This window comes from Ranitomeya imitator, chromosome 8 (genome assembly GCF_032444005.1).
Source record: "Ranitomeya imitator isolate aRanImi1 chromosome 8, aRanImi1.pri, whole genome shotgun sequence".
Classification (NCBI taxonomy): domain Eukaryota; kingdom Metazoa; phylum Chordata; class Amphibia; order Anura; family Dendrobatidae; genus Ranitomeya; species Ranitomeya imitator.
Window position 1 is genome coordinate 61,114,498 of NC_091289.1, and position 18,997 is coordinate 61,133,494.

General features: G+C 42.6%; 1 protein-coding gene across 1 annotated transcript in view; it reads left to right on the forward strand.

Moving 5' to 3' along the window:
* Positions 1-18,997, forward strand: part of SUN2 (Sad1 and UNC84 domain containing 2) — a 116,159-nt gene that overhangs the window by 35,218 nt on the left and 61,944 nt on the right. The window contains exons 3-5 of the mRNA XM_069737017.1: positions 5,486-5,595; positions 8,870-9,027; positions 16,281-16,421. Of these exons, the coding sequence (XP_069593118.1) occupies positions 5,492-5,595; positions 8,870-9,027; positions 16,281-16,421 (403 nt within the window). The 5' untranslated portion in view covers positions 5,486-5,491. The remainder of the gene's footprint in view (positions 1-5,485; positions 5,596-8,869; positions 9,028-16,280; positions 16,422-18,997) is intronic.

Below are 18,997 nucleotides of genomic sequence, written 5' to 3' on the forward strand. Positions count from 1 at the left end.
TATCCCAGAGTTCCTAGTTCCCCTCAGTGGGTTTCATCACTGCCACATCCCATGGCTCCTCTGATCAAGCGATTTGAAGCTCTCCGTGAACCCTTTGTGGCTCGGAGTGCTCGCAGGACCGGTATACATGGTTCCTCTCCTACATGGCAGCCGTCGGCTAGCAGGGGCAGCAAGTATTCTAGAAACGTACAGGCATCTAGAAAATGGAAGCTTCATTTCCTTATCTACCTCACCAAGGATTTGCTGAGAACAAGACTCTCATATGGATCGGATACTGCCTTGGATCTGGACTCGCCAGAGCTTCAGAAAAGAATGAATTTGCCTATTTATATCATCAACCAATCTCTGTAGATTGATGAGGGCTACGGTTGTATTCTAGATCATGCAGTGTCCCTCATAAGGAGACTAAACTCCCTCGCAGAGCATTTGTCATTCACTGGATAGAAGCCTCTGCAGGCGTGGAGCCAATATGCAAACATGTGGGGTGTCCCCTCCACTTATACCCCCCTACGATGTGGGATGCCATGCCTGGTCTTATTCTTAGGGGCGACGGGTCCTTTTAAAGGGCACCGATCTCCCCACACCATCAATAGATGAGCACATGGAGTGTCGCCTCCATGTATACTCTTCTGCAGCCAGGCCTAACACCGGAACCAGCCCTGTCCACCCAGTGACCTGAACTCTGTGGATGTACAGTGGCACCCTTTTTTGGCGTCTGAGCAGGCGGGGAGCTGGAGCTACATCTCCACTATTTAGCAGATGATGCAAGAAGGCGGACGATCCCTCTCCACTTCCCTGTTAAGAGGGTGGTGGATCGAGGGTTCATCATTTTAACTCCGCACTGTCAAAAGAGCGGAGGTAGCAAGAGACGGCTTTTCCTGACCACCTGGATGCAGCCGCCCATTCTGCCACTTGGCACATTAACCGGGTAGAATCTCCTGTGGTTTGTCTACCAGTATTCCTGCCCAATGGGTCATCAATTAAAATTACAGCGCACTGTCAGATGGCAAATCTGGTTCGTTCCGTCTTGCAGCCTCGGGTTGAGTGGTCTACCCTTCCTTAGCCACCGCATGGGTTGCTAGAGCAATGGTTTCCTGGTCGGAGACCTTATCTACTTTGATTCACATCCAGTAACCTTTTCCCGAAGACAGTACAGCTGGTCAATCAAATTTCTTGAGCGGGAGACTAGCTGGTTCACGCCTCTCGGATGCCGCTAGTTGCGCGGCGCTGTCAGCAGCAAATGCCATTATACCCAGAAGGGCATTATAGCTCAGAGTATGGAAGCATACTCTGCGTTCAAAATGCCTCTGTCATCACTCCCTAGGTTTGCATATTTCCTATAGACCCAACCAGCAGTGGAAGAATTGTCCCGGACGGTCTAGATCTAAGGGATCTTGGTTCCAAAAAGGAAGACTGAAAAGTAAGACCGATCCTGGACCTCAAACTTTTACCAAGCTGGACAAGGTCCTCCTTCGGATGGAGTTCCTCCGCTCAGCCATTACTTCAATGAAAAAAGGATGGAGTTTCTGGCATCCACCGACATTCGGAATGCTTACCTTCGCATTCCTATTGTCCCCCTCTTCAAAAATTCCTTCGCTTTCGCAAACAGCATTTTCAAGTCACGACCTTGTCCTTCGGCCTTGCTACCGCACCCTGATTGTTCTCTAGGGTCATGGCGGCTGTCATGTTCTTCTTGCAATCTAGAGTCATGGTCGTCCTGCCCTATCCAGTCGACTTTCTAGCCGCTCTTCCAGGAATATGCTGAGTCGTCTATATCAATTGCTATACCCTCTCTCTCCTGGGCTGGCAGCTTCATCTAGACAGGTTTTTCCTTTTTTACAGCCCAGCAGATATCCTTTTTGAGGATGATCCTGCACACTTCCAAAGGGTTGGTATTTCTCCCTTGAGACAAGGCCGTGGCCCTTCAACTCAGAACTCACTTACTTGATCACTCATTCCATTCGATTTGCTGGGAGGGTCATGAGGAAAAATGGTGACAGCAATGGAAGCTGTTTCCTTCGCTCCGCTCATTTTCTGTAGGTCAAACAGTCTTTCAGAGGGTAGTCTATGAGCTTCTTCCTCATCTAGGGGAGTTCCTTCCGGTTCAATGATTATTAGTGACTACCAATGCCAGCCTTGTTCTCCCAATCTTTGTTTTTGGGATCCGAACGATACGGCTAGTCCTACAGCAGGTCCTCTGCCTTCTGGCGAGTCACCCCATCCGAATTCAGTTGGATAATGCCACGGCTGTGCCATACGTCATCATCATCTAGCAGGTACCCATGGTCAGGCATCATGGACAAGGTACTTCACAATCTCTGATGGGCCGAGATCTATAATTCGGCCATCTCGGCAGTACACATCCCAGGAGTAGATCTCTGGGCGGTAGACTTCTTCAGCCATCAGGGTCCCGCCTCAAGTGAGTGAGAACTTCACCCAGAAGTCTTCCATCAGATCTGCCTTCACTGGGGCACTCCAGATGTAGATTGGATGGTGTCCAGACTGAACTCCAATGTACTCTTGTTCATGGTTCGGCCTCAAGATCCAAAAGCCATTGCAATGAATACTCTGGTTCTTCCGTGGTACCAGTTTTCATAACCCCTCTTCCCCTACTTCCGAGAGTCGTTTGGAAGCAGGAAGGGCCCCAGTGGTCCTGGGACTGGGAGATCCGCTCGGATCACGTTAGATTTTTTGTTTCTGGAGCTAGTACTTTTTCCTTCTTATTGCAACGAAACTGCAAGTAGGGACTTTCTCGCAGGGAGTTTTCACATGTGGTCCTTCCTTTTCACATACCATTTAGATCTTTGGGACCTTAAAGGGAACCTGTCGCCCCCCCCAGGCATTTTTAACTGAAGGAGCCACCTTATGCTGCACTAATGCTGCATTCTGTCAAGGCTCTCTTTAGTTGGTGTCCCTGCCAACGCTGAAATAATTGTTTTTATAATTTGTCCCTCATACCTCTATTTTGTCAGGGCGGGGGGCATGCCTTTCCCCCCTGACACAAATGCCTCCCACTCATCACTCAGGGCCTCCGGGCGCTGCCTCCATTTCCTTCATGAATTTCCCCGGCGCCTGCGCTGCAAGTTCGAAGGGCAGCACAGACTGCGCATGCCTGAGGGAAAAAAAAAAAAGGGGGGGGGGGGGTGGTCCTGGGAGTCTTACAGTAGACTCCTTTCTGATCCGGACAGACTTTACTATCAGGGAAGGTCGCCCCTTTTGTCTCTGCGATCTCGTCATCCTGACAAGTCTTCGGAGCTAGACGCTCTGTTCTTTCAGACTTTTTTCCTTATTACCATCAAGGCAAGGTTGTCCTCAGGCCATCCCTGTCCCTTGTTACCTTGGTGGTATTGTACTCCCAATGTTACAAGGGCATCTTTCTTTTCTCATCTTTCGGCACGAGTCCTCAAAACTCGATGGGTTCTCCACATTCTGGACGAAGTGAGTACTCTGAGTAGGTACGTATCGTGCACGGCATCCTTCCAAAGATTGGACACCTTATTTGGGCTTCCTAACAGGCAGAGGAAGGCTTCCTGATGGTTACAGGAAGGAGTTAGCCATTTAATCGGCCATGTTAGCCTGGTGGATTCGTTACACCATCCAGGAGTCCTTCCGGGTTAGACGTCAGCCTAACTCCTCTCCACGCCTGGAAGCTTGTGGGTTCGTCCAGTCCGCATGCAGTCTTGAAGCACTATAATTCCCAGACTTCCGCAGATGTGAGTCTGGACAGGCGGAGTCTGCAGGCTGCGGTGTCGCACTTGTAAGTAGTGGTTACACAGGGCCTGATCTGATGTTGTACCCACCCAGTGACTGCTTTGGGACGTCCCACGGTCTGTGTCCCCCAATGAGGCGAAGGAGAAATAGGGATTTTTGTGTACTCACCGTAAAATCCTTTTCTCCCAGCCATTCATTGGGGGACACAGCTCCCACCCTGTTATTAGCTTCTGCTTGTTTTATAGTTTGACATGCTATACTCTCATATATAATTTGACATGCTATACTTTATGTTGTTATTGATCTCCTACTGCTTTTGCACCGAACTGGTTAGCTGAGAGCCAGCCGGAAGGTGTATACTGCAGACGAGGAGCTAACTTTTTTGTATCACTTAGGCTATGTGCACACGTTCAGGATTTCTCGCAGAAAATTCCTGAGAAAAACAAGACATTTTCTGCAAGAAATCCGCAAGAAAACCGCATGCGGTTTTGATGCGTTTATGCTGCGGTTTTGACGCGTTTTTGCCGCTTTTTTTTCCGGACACTTCCCAATGCATTTTGTAGTGGGAAATCCGCAAAAAAACCCACAAAATTAATGAACATGTTGCGGTTTTTACCGCGATGCGTTTTTTTTTTGTGGAAAAAAACCCATCATGTGCACAAAACATGCAGAATTCATTCGAAATGATGGGATGCTTATTGTGTGCGTCTTTTTTTTTTTTGTGGTTTTATAGTGTTTTTATCGGGAAAAACCGCGAAAAAAAACGCAACGTGTGCACACAGCCTTAGTGTCAGCCTCCTATTGGCAGCAGCAGCATACACCCACGGTCTGTGTCCCCCAATGAATGGCTCAGAGAAAAGGAAAAGGATTTTATGGTGAGTACACAAAAATCCTTTTTTTTTTTTTTTTTTTTTAGAGAGAGAGTGAACGAAAAATGTGCATGATTTGAATGGAAACATGCTTGGAAAACGTGGATTCGGAGGCAGGAATCATCATTTCACATCTCGGTTTCATAAATTTTTCGCTGGATCCGTTGCCGGACAGAAAATAAACATTCTTAAGTACGTTTTCTCCATTTGACGGATTTTTTTTTAACGGATCTGGCAAAAAACAGATGAAACATGTGGCCATCAGGCGCAATCCGGCGCTAATACAACTATGAGAAAAAAACGGATCCGGCGAAAAAAAACGGATCCTTTTTTTAAAAAAAAAACTTGCCGGAAACCTTGTGTGAAAGTAGCCTAACTATCCATATATCTATCTACATCTATCCATAGATCTATCTATCTACATCTATCTGTCTCATTCCTTCTATCATCTGTCTGTCTGTGTAATGGAGTGTGGGTTGGACAAATGTAAAAGAGGAGGTTGGACAAGATATGACATCACAAATCTTTTTTTTTTGTTCAATTAATACATCTTTATTTAGCTTTCAAAAACGCATCTAAAAACCGTTTAAAAAACGCACCTGCGTTTTCTGCCTAGGGCTGCGGATTTAGTGCAGAAAAATAGCCTAATTGTGCACACATTGCATATAAAGCAGTCATTTTCAGGCTTTCTCATCAGATTAGTAGATAAAGATGGATGCAGTGGTGGAAAGATTAGTGAAATTAGTAGTTATGTATTAACACACTGGCATGAAAAGGTGGCTTCATACTTTGTAAGCTTCCTCTGAGCAGAGCTCGTCACACCTCACAACACAAGGAACTGTGTGTCAATAAGATGTAATTATTTGCTCCACTGACTGCTCTCTGTACTACTCCTATACTGCCAGGTGAACATGTCAAGACGCAGCAAACGCCTCGGTGCCATTGATCTGGAGGATGATCGGATCAGCACCAGCAGCTTGGAGAGTCAGCACTTGTACAGAGACAGCCCTGTCAGGTCAGTATGTACGTCATTCGGAAGCACCTTGCTGACATTGTGTGATGTAGGCGCATGGTAAGTTTCTCTATGCTTTACAGAACAACTCCAGGAAATGTGTTTTTTTTTTTTGTCCCCAGAACAGCAGATTCTATATTTTATGCACTTGTTGAGAATATTGAAAATGTCCAGCCTCATAAAGGAATCTTATCATCCAGTCTGTACACGGTTTACATCCGACTGCTGACAGAGATTATGCCTGATCGCTGGGGGTGCCAGGTGTCCTCCCCACACAGATCTGATGTTGATAATAATGATAGGTCATCGATATCGATGTAGTGGAAAACTCAATTATATGGGTACTGGCACCAGGTTCTTGCCACATAATCTGAGAGTATTATAATGCAAAGGCAGAGACCCTGATTCCAGTGGTGTCTATATGAGCTATGTATAACCCCAAACAACAACCTAAAGGACATAAATTAAAAAGACAAACAAAACAAAAAAAACAGCCTTACCAACACCAGTCAGATCACAAATGCACAAGCAAAATACAGCAGACCCCCATTATAAAGGCTGGGGTAGCATCGGTGCAAACTACTGATGGAAGCAACACTCACAAACCTACCATTGATTGGCAGCTTTCTGTGTACACTGTGCATAGGCAGAAAGCAGCCAATCAGTGGTGTGGGCAGGTTATAATTATATAGAGCTGAGCTTTAAAGGACTGCTAGATCTGTAGCGGAGAAAGCAGTAATTACATTAAAACTGCAGCAAGCAGCCCTGTAAGTGACACATCACTGGAATCACGGTTTTTGCTCTTACATCATTCTGCTCTCAGATGGGGACGCCAAAAAATGGTGACCGATTCTTTTTAAGTAAAAATTAATGTAATAGTGTGGGTAGAATAAGTGGCTGTCCCTTCCACATCATATTCATTATCTCTCTACTATTGTACAGATAATCAAAAGGTTGCCCTTTTTATATAGTTAAATTGACTAGATGAGTATCTGTAAAAGATTGCATGAAAACCTCTGAACTGTCAGTGGAAGATGCTATGATGTAGCACATTCTCTAAAACTATTGAGGGAGGACTCATTATCTCCCCTGACATGTCTGATTTAGGAAACCACTATAATCTCCTTTTAAATAACAAATCTAAAGCAGATTTTCTTAGAACTTTTTTTGTGCTTTTCGTCTGTTATTCCTCCTAGACATTTGGGACTAAAGTGTTTCATCATTTGGGGGTGCGTCCCTATATACTCTGGCTCCGTCCAATCAGTGCCGCCATTAGCAGACTGCAGGAACACACCCCTTTGATAAAAGAATAGTAACACCCAATTGTTAATGTATTCTTAAATTTCGTGGAGAAATAACCGCACTAAACAGAGTTGTAAAAAACAAGAGTTGCTCCTGAATTGTAGCTTAATGGAGAATTTGAGTTCCGAACTGACCGTCCCCTATTTACTCTTACAAGTCTGTACAACAGTGCACAAAAATAATACAAACACAAAATAGAATTGAAGCTTTGTTCATTTGCCCACAGAGTGTATTGAGTGTTTTGCTGTATTTTGCGGTATATGAGTAACGTGGTACTAATAGACTTGGTATCTACATAGCTGACTGCTTTTAGCCAGTGAGTCAGTCTGTAAGTGAGAAGCTCCAGGCTGATATTGTCACATCCTGTGGTGTGCGAGGGGAAACAGCAATGATACAGGAAGCCATACCTTCTGTTACTGACAACTCCTTGCTGAAGTGTGCAAAATGTCTCAACGTCTCTTACCGTTCAGCTGGTGCAAATGTATCACGTAAAAGTGTATAAATATTCGGTAATTTAGACCCATTCGGCCCATGCAGTAGTATCTGGACACCAGCTCTAGCTCCCGTACAATCACCTTGTTACTACAAATATTGATATTTTTGTGTCACCTGGATAGACAACCGATCAGCTCCAGAATAAAGATGTTGGTGGCCTAAGGAGATTACATGTAAAGCGCCATGGAATTAATGGCGCTATAATAATAAATAATAAAATAAATATATATAATCTATCCAACCAAACCAAATATTATCACTTGATAATGTATCCTGGTAATAAAATGTAATTTATTTCAGTTATGAATGACTGACAACACTACAAACGTATGCATTGCAGAGAATGGGCGGAATACTGCAGCCTTCTTGCACTAGCTGTCTCATTATTTATAGATGACACCTCAGGTTATGTTGTTCGTACAGCTGTGGAAGTGTTATGTACACACTTACAGATTGCCGAGAAATCGCAATAAGATCTCTCACACTTTGCACACATTGGTTTTAGAGATACGCGTGCATGGACTACGTGTGCTGCGATGATGTACATATTCAGAGAAGGTATTTTTTGATATGTTAAAAAGGTGAATTAGAAATGAAAGTCTAACCATGCCTAAATTTTCTGCAAGACTTTTTTAAAGCGTTGTAAACAAAGTTCTCTTACTGCAGCCTACCTTTCCCACAATGCCTCTGTCTTGGCAAAGGACATGAAGCCTCATGAGATTGTGCATGATCAGTGACCTAAAACTGCTGTCCCCTCATGTACAGTGCAGAGTCTCGGTGCATTATATGTGATGCAGTTTCAGACCCTTTCCTCTGCCTTTTGCTTGTGATAGGAACCTTCCTGTCAGCTGTTGGGTCCTATTCACACTGCATTTGCGTTGTGCGTTTGACTCTGCAGCGGGTTCAAAACTGAGTTCAAATGGACTTTGTTCTTTTACACATCTGAAAAGTCATGAGCCGTCATTTACAAAAAATTAAAAAACATAAACAAAGTTAATGCAGTATGAACAGCTACAGGCAAAGCCTTGTGAAGCTACATTTCATAGAAATAGATGGAGCTTCCGCACACACCACTTATAGATGTGGACAGGCAGTGTGAGTCAGGAACATTTTGTAGCTGAAGGTAATCATTGTATGAAGTCACTTACTGTAAAACTTTTGTCTTGTATAAAGCAAAATGATATCTTCAGCTGCATGTGGACATAGAGAGCCGTAATAAGGGCAGATCTAGGGGGAGAGGTGATGTTGGAGAGTGACCTCCTTTCTACACAGTATTTCAAGTACTGGACTGGTAATCAGACTGGAGATGACATGACACAGCAGCTCATAATGATAGGGTGCAAACTGTGTGGCTATGAAACAAATAACACTGCTAGAATATCTGTAGTTGTTTTTGCCCTTGAAATGCTTACCAATGTGCACATAGTGATTATTACATACTAGCATGGTGTTTGAAGTGTATGATCATCTCTTGTTACAGGAGTACTAGAAGGAAAGTGACCACTGTTCGACAAGCTCCCACCTCCCATCAGACCATAGAGCACAGGTACTTCAGTGAAACATCAAGCTATGGCGGCCAAAGCAGAAGCGGCTTGTCTGCAGCCCTAGAAGACACAGGCTATGGAGGAACCGCATGGGGTAAGACAAATGGAGGATCTATTGTTACTATGAAATCAAGTGGGAGACGCTGGACGTCATCCATTATGTCTCTCCACATATACTCCAAGGTGCTAATGGACATAAAGGAAAGCTGTCAAGAGTCTCGTGCTGCTCGAACCATGGGCAGCCTGAATCGGACACTGGCTGGGTTATTGCAACCGTGTTTAATTCTGGAACATTGCGGCAGTTCATAGAGAAGATGCCTTGCAAAGCTGGCTAAGAAGTATGCGTCTTTGACTAGTATGAGGCAGGACTCTCATTTATGGGTAGTGGCGCTGCAGCGTTTTTCAGAGTAAAATCTACATAACTGCAGTAACACAGCCAGTGTCTGACTCGTGGATCAGGCAGCATGAATGTGCAGACGGGTTCTTTTTATATGGCCAGAAGTGTGTCCTTCAGAAAACATTTTGCAAATATACGACAGAACATCGCAGCACCAAATGTATGGAAAAACCCTCTGCATTGCTATATACAGCATAACATTTATTGTAAAGCAAGTGTGAAATCCACAGCTAGACAAAGAGCAGAAGTAAGGCCATACAAGATGGAACATAAACGCCCTCTTCACTGTAGTCTGCACCTAATGCACAAAAGACCACGGCTCTTCTAGGTTGCAATGAAGGCAGTTTTATTGATCTGTCAGCATGTCATCTTCAAGGGTACCTCACGTTACAAAATGGACAACGTTTCTGTCCTCCCAGATCTTGTTCAGCCTTTCTACTGAGCACCCACCACACACTGCTCCTAACAGGCTCTGATCAAGCCCTGGTAGGACCAAGACATTAGCCATCTTGTAAATGATGGTACTCCTGAACATGACATGCTGATGGATCAATAACATATTCTCCACTGCAGCTCAGCAGTGGTATTTTGTGCATTGTTGTCTGGGTGCATCCTACTACTCGCCACCATCATGCACCCTGAGTGCCAGTCATAACTTTTACTTCTGTTGTCTGCAACTGTTTCTCCATTGCATGACCTGGGCAGATTTGTGTCTAAACCACCGGGAGTGTTATCATTAGCCCCTCATTAACCTTACTCATCGTAACCTCTGGAATGCAAAGTATTAATCTGAAAACCACGATGGGACAAATATTCTATCAATAAACAACTTGGACCACGGGGCTGGGCGCATGAGGGGTCATCTGGGGCAGTACAGCGGTTGATGGAGGTGGTGACAAAAAGAAGGCCAGTGGTGCAATGTTTGGAGGATGGATCCTTGGAGAGTTTGGGGAAGCTATATCCGACTTTGCTGTTGATACGCAAGCTGTGGAGTAGATTGAGGCACATACGTGGGATCACGGACTTGACTAGATACTCGCCGCTATGGCATAATAACAATCTGAAAGAATTTGAGGCATTGGGGGTACTGATAGAGTGGTTGGGCAAAGGGATTCAGTATGTGTATCAAATAATTGAACAAGGTGAACTGAAATCATTTTCCCAATTGCAGGCGGAACTTGGTCTTGGGTCTGCAGGGGAGTATCAATATTTGCGGATGAGGCATGCCTTTGAGCTCAGAGCAGGAACGGAGGTATTAGGATTCAAAGGGATATAGTACTGGAGTATGTGTGTAATGATGGGACGACTGGAGGAGTCATATCCACTCTGTATAAAGATCTGTTGCACACTTTTCTATTGGGGTTTCCAATAATGGCAAGAGCTAAATGGGAAAGGGATTTGGGCCCAATAGATAACGAGACTTGGGAGTCGGTGTTGGAATGGATCCCAAGACTGTCGCTGAGTGAACCGTATAGACTGTCACAGCTCTATGTGATACACAGAGTTTATAGGTCTCCGATGGTGCTATATAAGGCAGGATTGCGTAATGACTCTGAATGTCCGAGGTGTAAGTCTACGGATGCAGACATTTTCCATATGATGTGGACATGTCCGAGACTGGCTGCCTTCTGGGTGGTAGTTTTGAGTCGTATGGAAGGTGCGTATGGATGCACGGTGCCAAGGGATCCAGTTGTCTGTTTGTTGGGATGCGTGGATGAGATTGGAGTGGATAAACACCTAAAGATAGCTATAGCCAGATTGTTGTATATGGCTAGGAAGGTGATGGCTAGAAACTGGATTAAGGAAGAACCGCCGTCAAGAGGAGAGTTCCTCCAGTATGTGAAACAGGGCCTGACACTAGAAAAAGGGATTTATAAGAAGAAAGGGAAAACTGAAACGTTCAATAAAATGTGGTCTCCATGGATTGCTATGGGATAGTAATGTGAAGTGTGGCTTATACGAATGGTTGAGGGATTAGATACTCTATTGTTTTAATGATGGTAGTAATTAACAAGATGAGCTGCTTTGTGGGGTGGGGGTGGGGGGCTTTGGGATTGAAGGGGGAGGGGGGGGAAATACTCTATATTGAAAATGTAAATGTAACATGTTAATTGCCTTGTTATTCTTAATAAAAATTTATTTGGATAAAAAAAAACAACTTGGACCACTGTCAATCTAGACCAGGGGTCTCAAACTCAGCCGGGTAAATGGGCCGAACATAGAAACAAATTTTAGTATGAAAAGCCATGTATTTTTTGAAGGAGAAGATTACGTTTTCAGTGACACCATTGTTTTTCTATATGGCTTTTTGATCATTTTTATTTTTTAATGGTGTTTAGCATATGGGTTATGATGCAAGATCTCTGTTTTACTTCAGTTTTTACAGCATTGCAGGTGGCCAATATTTTTTTTTTTTTTTTTTTCTTTTTCCCTTGTCCCCAAGGTAATATTGTTTTACAATTAGCCACTTATAGTAATTCTGCCCCCTCCCCCTCCATCCTGTAATATGGTCCCCTTCCTGGTCACGATACTGTAATAACATGCTCCATCCAGTAATAATGTCCCCTGTCCTGTAATAATAGTTCACTTATATTATTGCCCTGTCCTGGTTACCTTCTTGTAGTAATGTCCTCATCCCAAATGTCCCCCATTATGCACCCTTTATATACACACACACACCCTGGAGGCGATTGTCTCGGGGACCCGAGGGCTGCACAATTGAGCCTCAGGGGCCACATGCGGTCTCTGTGTTTGAGACAAGTGCTCTGGACTCATGATAATTCAAAGTAAAAAAAATAGAAGCTCACATGGCACTTTGGTCAGCCCTATTTAGATTCATGGGTCATCTCTAGCAGGCATGATATCAATCGATGTCACCTGTATATATATATTGGAAGGTGCTTCCACAACAGATAAAGTTATTCAATCAGTTTATCAAGAAAAAAAGAATTGGGCGCCACTCGCTATATACAATACCTTCTACTTTATTTGTGTTGTGAGAAGTGACGCATAGTGACCATTAACATGCAGTGCATCTTGTAAAACTCTACTTCCATGATTTTACCGTTTTTATGCTTTTATAAAAATAATGACAGTTGTATTGTATATGATGGGTGCTGCCAATTTCTTTCTTCGTATTAGACTGTTTGAATAACTTCATCTATTGTGATAAATCCCTATGTTGATAAGTCACCTTGGGTAAGTGTATAGTTTATGTATTTAAACCACTGAGATAGGGTACATCAGCCACTCTCTCTTCTTTGGTACACACACAGCTGAAGAATCCATTTAATAATTCTGCCTTCATTAACCCCTTAATGACCGCCGATACGCCTTTTTACTGACCTGATATATAAGAGCATAGCATCCCCATACAGGTGACAATCCAGAAGCTGCCGGCTGTCCAACTTGGTGCATCAGCAACGATCAGTGTTTGCACCGTCCAACTCTGTTTAATCCCTTAGATGCTGCTGTCAATAGTGACTACATCATATAAATGGTTAACAGAGTGTGGGGGCTTCCTATTTATCACAATTGGTGCCCTCAGATCATGATTGTGTGGTCCTGATGTTTTTCATGGCAATTCATGACCAAATAGCGGCCTTAGAATCTGACGACTATAGTAATCTGTTCAGAAGTTAGCGGCATTTAGGTGGTAAACATACACATTTTCATTTCTGTCATGCCACTTTGCATTAATTCCTGAAAAGCACCTGAAGGGTTAATAAACGATCTGACTGCAGTTTTCAATATGTCAGGGGGTGCTGTTTTTAAAATGGTATCACTTTTGGGGGTTTCCCAATGTATGGGACCCCTAATGGCACTTCAAACATGGATAAGTCCCTAAAAAAAATACATTTTGTAAATTTCCTTGAAAAAATGAAAAATTACTGCTACATTTTTAAACCTCCTAAAATGTTAACAAAATAAAAGAACATTTTACAAATGGTGCTGAAGTAAAGAAGATATGTGGGAAATGTTATTTATTAATGTTTTTGTGTGTTATGACTATCTTGATTTAAAGGGATAATCATTCAAAGTTTGAAAATTGCTAATTTTTTTAAATTTTTCTCAAATTTCTGATATTTTTATAAATAAACACAAAACATATCGACATAAATTTACCATTAACATAAAGTATAATGTGTCACAAAACGACAACCTGAGAATCACTGTGATTTGTTGAAGCGTTCCAGAGTTATTACCACATAAATTAACACTGTTCAGATGTAAAAAATTTGGCTCAGTCACTAAGGGGTTAATCCTCAGTAACTAACTTCGCATTTTATCTTCGTTTTTCAACGAGTCCTTGACAAAGCTGAGGCGAAACACACTTCAGGGTGGGAGGGTCTCCATCCCATTATAGGTTACTATCTAATGTCATCACATTACTTCATTCTAATATGGCAAGTGGTGGTGGTCTTCTAGTTCACGGGAACATCCAATCACCCTATCTTGATTAATTTGGTGTGCTATTAATTGGTTACTCTGATCTACTAATTGTACTGCTCTGTATAGCCGCTCTTTAGGGCTTGTTTCCATTTGCGAGAAACACGTCCGTGTCTCGCATGTGGAAACGAAGCTCTGGCGCCGGCACTTCGGAGCGGAGCGTGTGGCCGCATAGCAACACATGCAGCCGCACGCTCCGCTCCGGAGTGCCGGCGCCAGAGCTTCGTTTCCACATGCAAGACACGGACGTGTTCCTCGCATGTGAAAACAAGCCCTATACTGATGATATTCATACTATTTACATATTTATTTAGCCGGATGCATGAGCTCGTTCGTTGATTCATTCATTAGTCCTTGTTATTAAGCCACGTTCACCCGCTCAGTATTTGGTCAGTATTCTACCTCAGAGTCAGTATGTGTAAGCCAAAACCAGGAGTGGGTGATAAATACAGAAGTGGTGCATATGTTTCTATTATACTTTTCCACTGATTGTTCCTCTCCTGGTTTTGGCTTACAAATACTAAGGTAAAATACTGACCAAATACTGAGCGTGTGAATGTGGTCTTAAAGAATGTAACAGCTTAAACATATACCATGGGACCAAGGGTACGTGCCCATGATCAGGAATAGCAGAGTTATGGATGCAGCTCACCTGCGCTGCATCCAAACTGCTGCGTCCTACATTAAAACGTGATTATAACACAGCGAAAATATGCCGTGTCCAAAGCACTGCTATATCCTGATCGTGGGGACGTGGCCCAAATGTGGTCATTAATATTTGTTGCTAATGAAATATTGTATACACATGCCATGACATGTGAGTACCCTCATATCTGACTTTTTCTGTCATGGTTTGACACCACTACTTTTTTGTGATTTTTTTTTTTTTTTAATTTTATTTGTTTTTTTTTTACTATATTTTTGTAATAAAATAAATCTTTCTGCTTTTATAGATACATAAGAAAGTTTGTTTGTTTATTTATTCAGCATAGTCTGTCTGCTTTGTAATTGGTATAGTTCGTATTCTAGGTTGAAAGTACAATATATACAACCAAGAAAAAAAAATCTTTCTTGCTTCCTCTGTTTGTTTGTTGTTTTTTTGCTATGGATAAAATCGGTCATTAAGATATGTAACAAGATCTATTGTGTAACTTCATTATATAAAACTTGTGTAATGCAGTCCTTGTGATTATGCAGCCCTTTATTAGTATATGTGCAATTCAATATAAAGTGATTAGTACTTTGCAGTAAAAAAAATGTACTTCACTTTACCTAGCTATCATTCCATCTGCTTCAAAGTCTTCCTTTTAGACTGTCTGTCCGTCCATCTACAACAAGCATACTTCCTGCACAGAGCCTTCTCTGTACTGCTTGACTTCATTAAAGGGGTATTTTTTCATTGCTTTAGTTAGACAGCATGAATATAAACAGGTGTGCAATTGACTTGTTTTTTTCTATCTGCTGTGAGATATTTTATCTTGCATAGTGTACAGCTTATTTCCAAGGAGCTCTGCCATTAGAGTAGCTCAATGCCTGGCCCAGTGTGGGTAGTAGGAGAGGAGTTGCCTCCTAACATACCAGTCAGCTTGCTCCAGTCCATTGATTTTTATACAGCAGTTAGCTGTTCACCTCCCTTCCCCTCCCTTTCTGCTCGATGGTCTTATCAGTTCTGCATAATCACAATCCTTGGGCACCCAGCATTGGCAATTTCCAGAGCAGTTCTCATAATTGCAGCTCTCATTTTCTTGAGCCACTTGCTTGCTCAAATGCACTGCTATCGTAATGGGTAAGTACAGTGTAGACTCAGAACAAATACTGACAGACTGTTAATGTGCTGTAGTAAGGTACTATGATCAGAACTGTCACTCAAGGAGGAGTGCCCCCCCCAGCAACCAGGAAGTGAAGAGACTGCAGAGCTCTGAGTTGCTCAAGAGACAACTTGAGAATACCCCTTTAAAGACTGCTCTGACTGAAAAAAAAACACTCCTTGCTTTGTAAGCCAGACTTTTAGGTAAAACCAATGCTGAACCATTGGGTTCAGCTTCTTCCCAGCCTGATATTTTTGCTTAAAAGAGGTTGACTGCAGATTTTCATTCCAAATCTAGACACCCTGTGACTGCAGACTTCTGAATCCTTACAATATGCATGTTTTTAGGATTGTCTAACGCCAGCAGAAAGAGCGGGTGACGAAGTGGCTGCAAGTATGTGAGTTGTATACTTCCGACCACTTTTCGACTAGACGTACATGGCCTCACTCAATGCAAGTGAATAAAGCGTGGCTACACACGACTAGTCAGCACGTGACCGCATGTATGTAAATGGCTTACTTGCGGTCACTTGACTACCTGCTGTCACCGCTGACACTTGAGAATATTGTTGGCTTGCGGTGCTCACTCTGTAAGGATTCAGAAGTCTACATAGAGTGACTGTAGATATTCATCCCAAACCTGGACAATGCCTTTAACCAATACCACAACATTAATGATGAATCTGTCTTTCAGGAGAAAATGATTTGGTACGTAAAAGACTGGGAACCGAAACTTCGTATAACAGCAACAACAAGAATGGCTTCTCTGAAATGCAGACGACGTATGACAAATCTACCTCATCTTCTGGATATTCCTCAGAGGAGGACTACACCAGTGAGGACTTCTTCTTTTTTTCCTCCATTTTATTCCTGCACTGAGATGTACATACAGAGAACCTAACCTTTCCAATGACATGATTTCTTTAGTAAATACATGTATTCCCCATGAAAGAACATTTCTGAAGGATCTCTGGATTATATTGGTACTGTTTTATCGCTGTCTAAAACTTGTCAAACAAGTGATAACTTGGTGTTACCAGTGTCTGATCGACCCAGTTGTCAATCAAATTTTATATTTCCAAAAGGAGAGGACACTGAGCCAAATTCTAAAGGAAGATGCTCTAAAATTACTGTTTTATGGGGAATGCAAGTATTTACTCGCACAGAAGCAGTAGGAGAGCTGAGGAAAGTGGAGATATGCTGCCCGAACCACAGGTGTCCGACACTGGCTGTATGACTTCAGCCATATATCTTTATCTCTGAAATGCTGTGTTTCAGAGAAAGGTATATTGTACACGCTGCTGGGGACTGCGCCACTCGGGAGACCGGTGGAAAGGGTGGTCCCTGGCAGCGTCTCCCTGGGAGAGACCCATCACTCCAGGAGGACGGTCAGCGAGAAGCCGCTGGGGACTCGCCTGTCCGACTAGTCTCCTGAGTGGCTCAGTCCCTGGCGGCTTATGAAGTATGTTTATCTCTGAAACCCCACAGCATCTCAGATCTAAACATACCTGTCCGAGATCATACAGCTATTGTCTGATAAATGCTGTCCGCGGTTCGGCCTGTATGAATTTGGCAGAATCCCATTAATAAATCTCAAACAGAATATCGGAGTTCCAAATGGCACAAAATTCATTGTTGCAAATCATTATTCTTCTCTTGTTCATAAAACCATTATGGGGAACTGGTGGTGTGTCATTCTATTGCACAATGGTTGTAGATTCTGCAGCTGCAGTAGATATTTTAGGTAAGATATACTTAGGGTTGTGTTCAAATAATAATGTAAAGGAGCTCTAGATTGCCAGCTGTTTCACAGACACCAAACCTCTGCCTGACCTCAATGTGCTGCTCCATCAGGGGAAGGGATGGTTTCTATCACTCAATTGCTGCAAATTGACCTCTCGGCTTCCTTTCCTTTGCACTTGGTGTACAGCCATATTACTGCGTGAACATTATTTGACACCCCTAAGAGCATGTGCACACGTTAATTATTTGCTGCTGTTTTTTTCTCGCAGTTTTAACATAAAACTGAAACATTTCCTAGTGCCAGCACAGTGAATGAGATTCCTCGAGCCCTAGGCACACACTGTTTATTTTTTCCTTGCAGATTTTAAGCAGTTCCACATCTGTAGCATGTCAATTCTTAGTTTTTTTGCAAATTTTTTCACAAATTCTTATGCATGGGGAGAAAAAAAGTTAAAAAAAATGTATAAAATGCAGCATTTGTATTCTGCTGCATTTTTCCTGCAAGGAGATATATTTTTGGTGCAGATCTGCCTGCAGTACATACTTATGTGCACACATCTGTACTTTATATATTATTTCTGTGTATGTACTAGGCCTTTGTTTCTCTGCATGTGTCCAGCTCAGGCCCCTCAATAGGAAGCAGCATACGCCACCCTTTAACCCTTTTACTACTGTATACTTTTATTGAACTGGCCAACTGCTTTGCAGTCTGCTGCACTTATACCATGCAATAGCAAAAAAAAGTTATGCCAATTCACATCAGCTTGCCGGAGGCCAAAGGGACTTTCCTGGCCATTGTCGGGTGAATGGAGCCCTATGGGTCCTATTGATAAATTTGCACAGAGCTTCTCCAATTGTATATGCAAAATGCATGCAGTGTGAACAGCTCCGAAATCGAATACATAACAATCATCACGTTAAAGATAATTGTGTTTTTTTTTTTGTTTGTTTTTTTATTTCATTAACCTTGCATTATATTGTGTAATAAATGCAACATTTAATTTTCCCAAATGCAAAGCTGATTTCTGTGTTTAAAAAAGTGTTCTCAAGTTTAAGGGCTCACTCACACTGGCATATAACACAGACTATGTGATGTTTTATCGATTGCACTCAGTCCAGTGTTATACTATGGGGCAGCGCTGATCTGAGATTATTTTCTCATTCTGATTTGGCATGAGAGAACAATTGCAGCATTCTGCGAGTGCATCCGATAACACGAAGGTGTCCGCTTATATAAAGGGAATGGCACTTCAGATCAATAATTGCATCAAAAGATCCTGGTACCCAATACCACCAGGAAGCATGAAGAAATCCATAGTATTAAAAATATCACTTTATTAATGATAGTTAAAAGCACTGAATACACTAAACAAATTACGGTAATAAAGCAGAGTGCCTCACAAGGGAAACGCCACAGACGCTGATAGAGTATACATTGAACGGTTGATCAGAATAAATGCTGCCACATGAGGGAGTAATGTGCAATGTCGGCAAGAAAGGTTGGTAGAAAAGCAGAAAAGAAGGATCAGGACATGTATGGATAGATATCTTAAGACAATGGTTTTAGTAGCTGTACCCTATAACAAGCAATCTATCCAAAGGTCAGATACAATAACAGATATACCAAATTCCCAGTGGAATAGAACTGCTATATAATACTGCCGATAT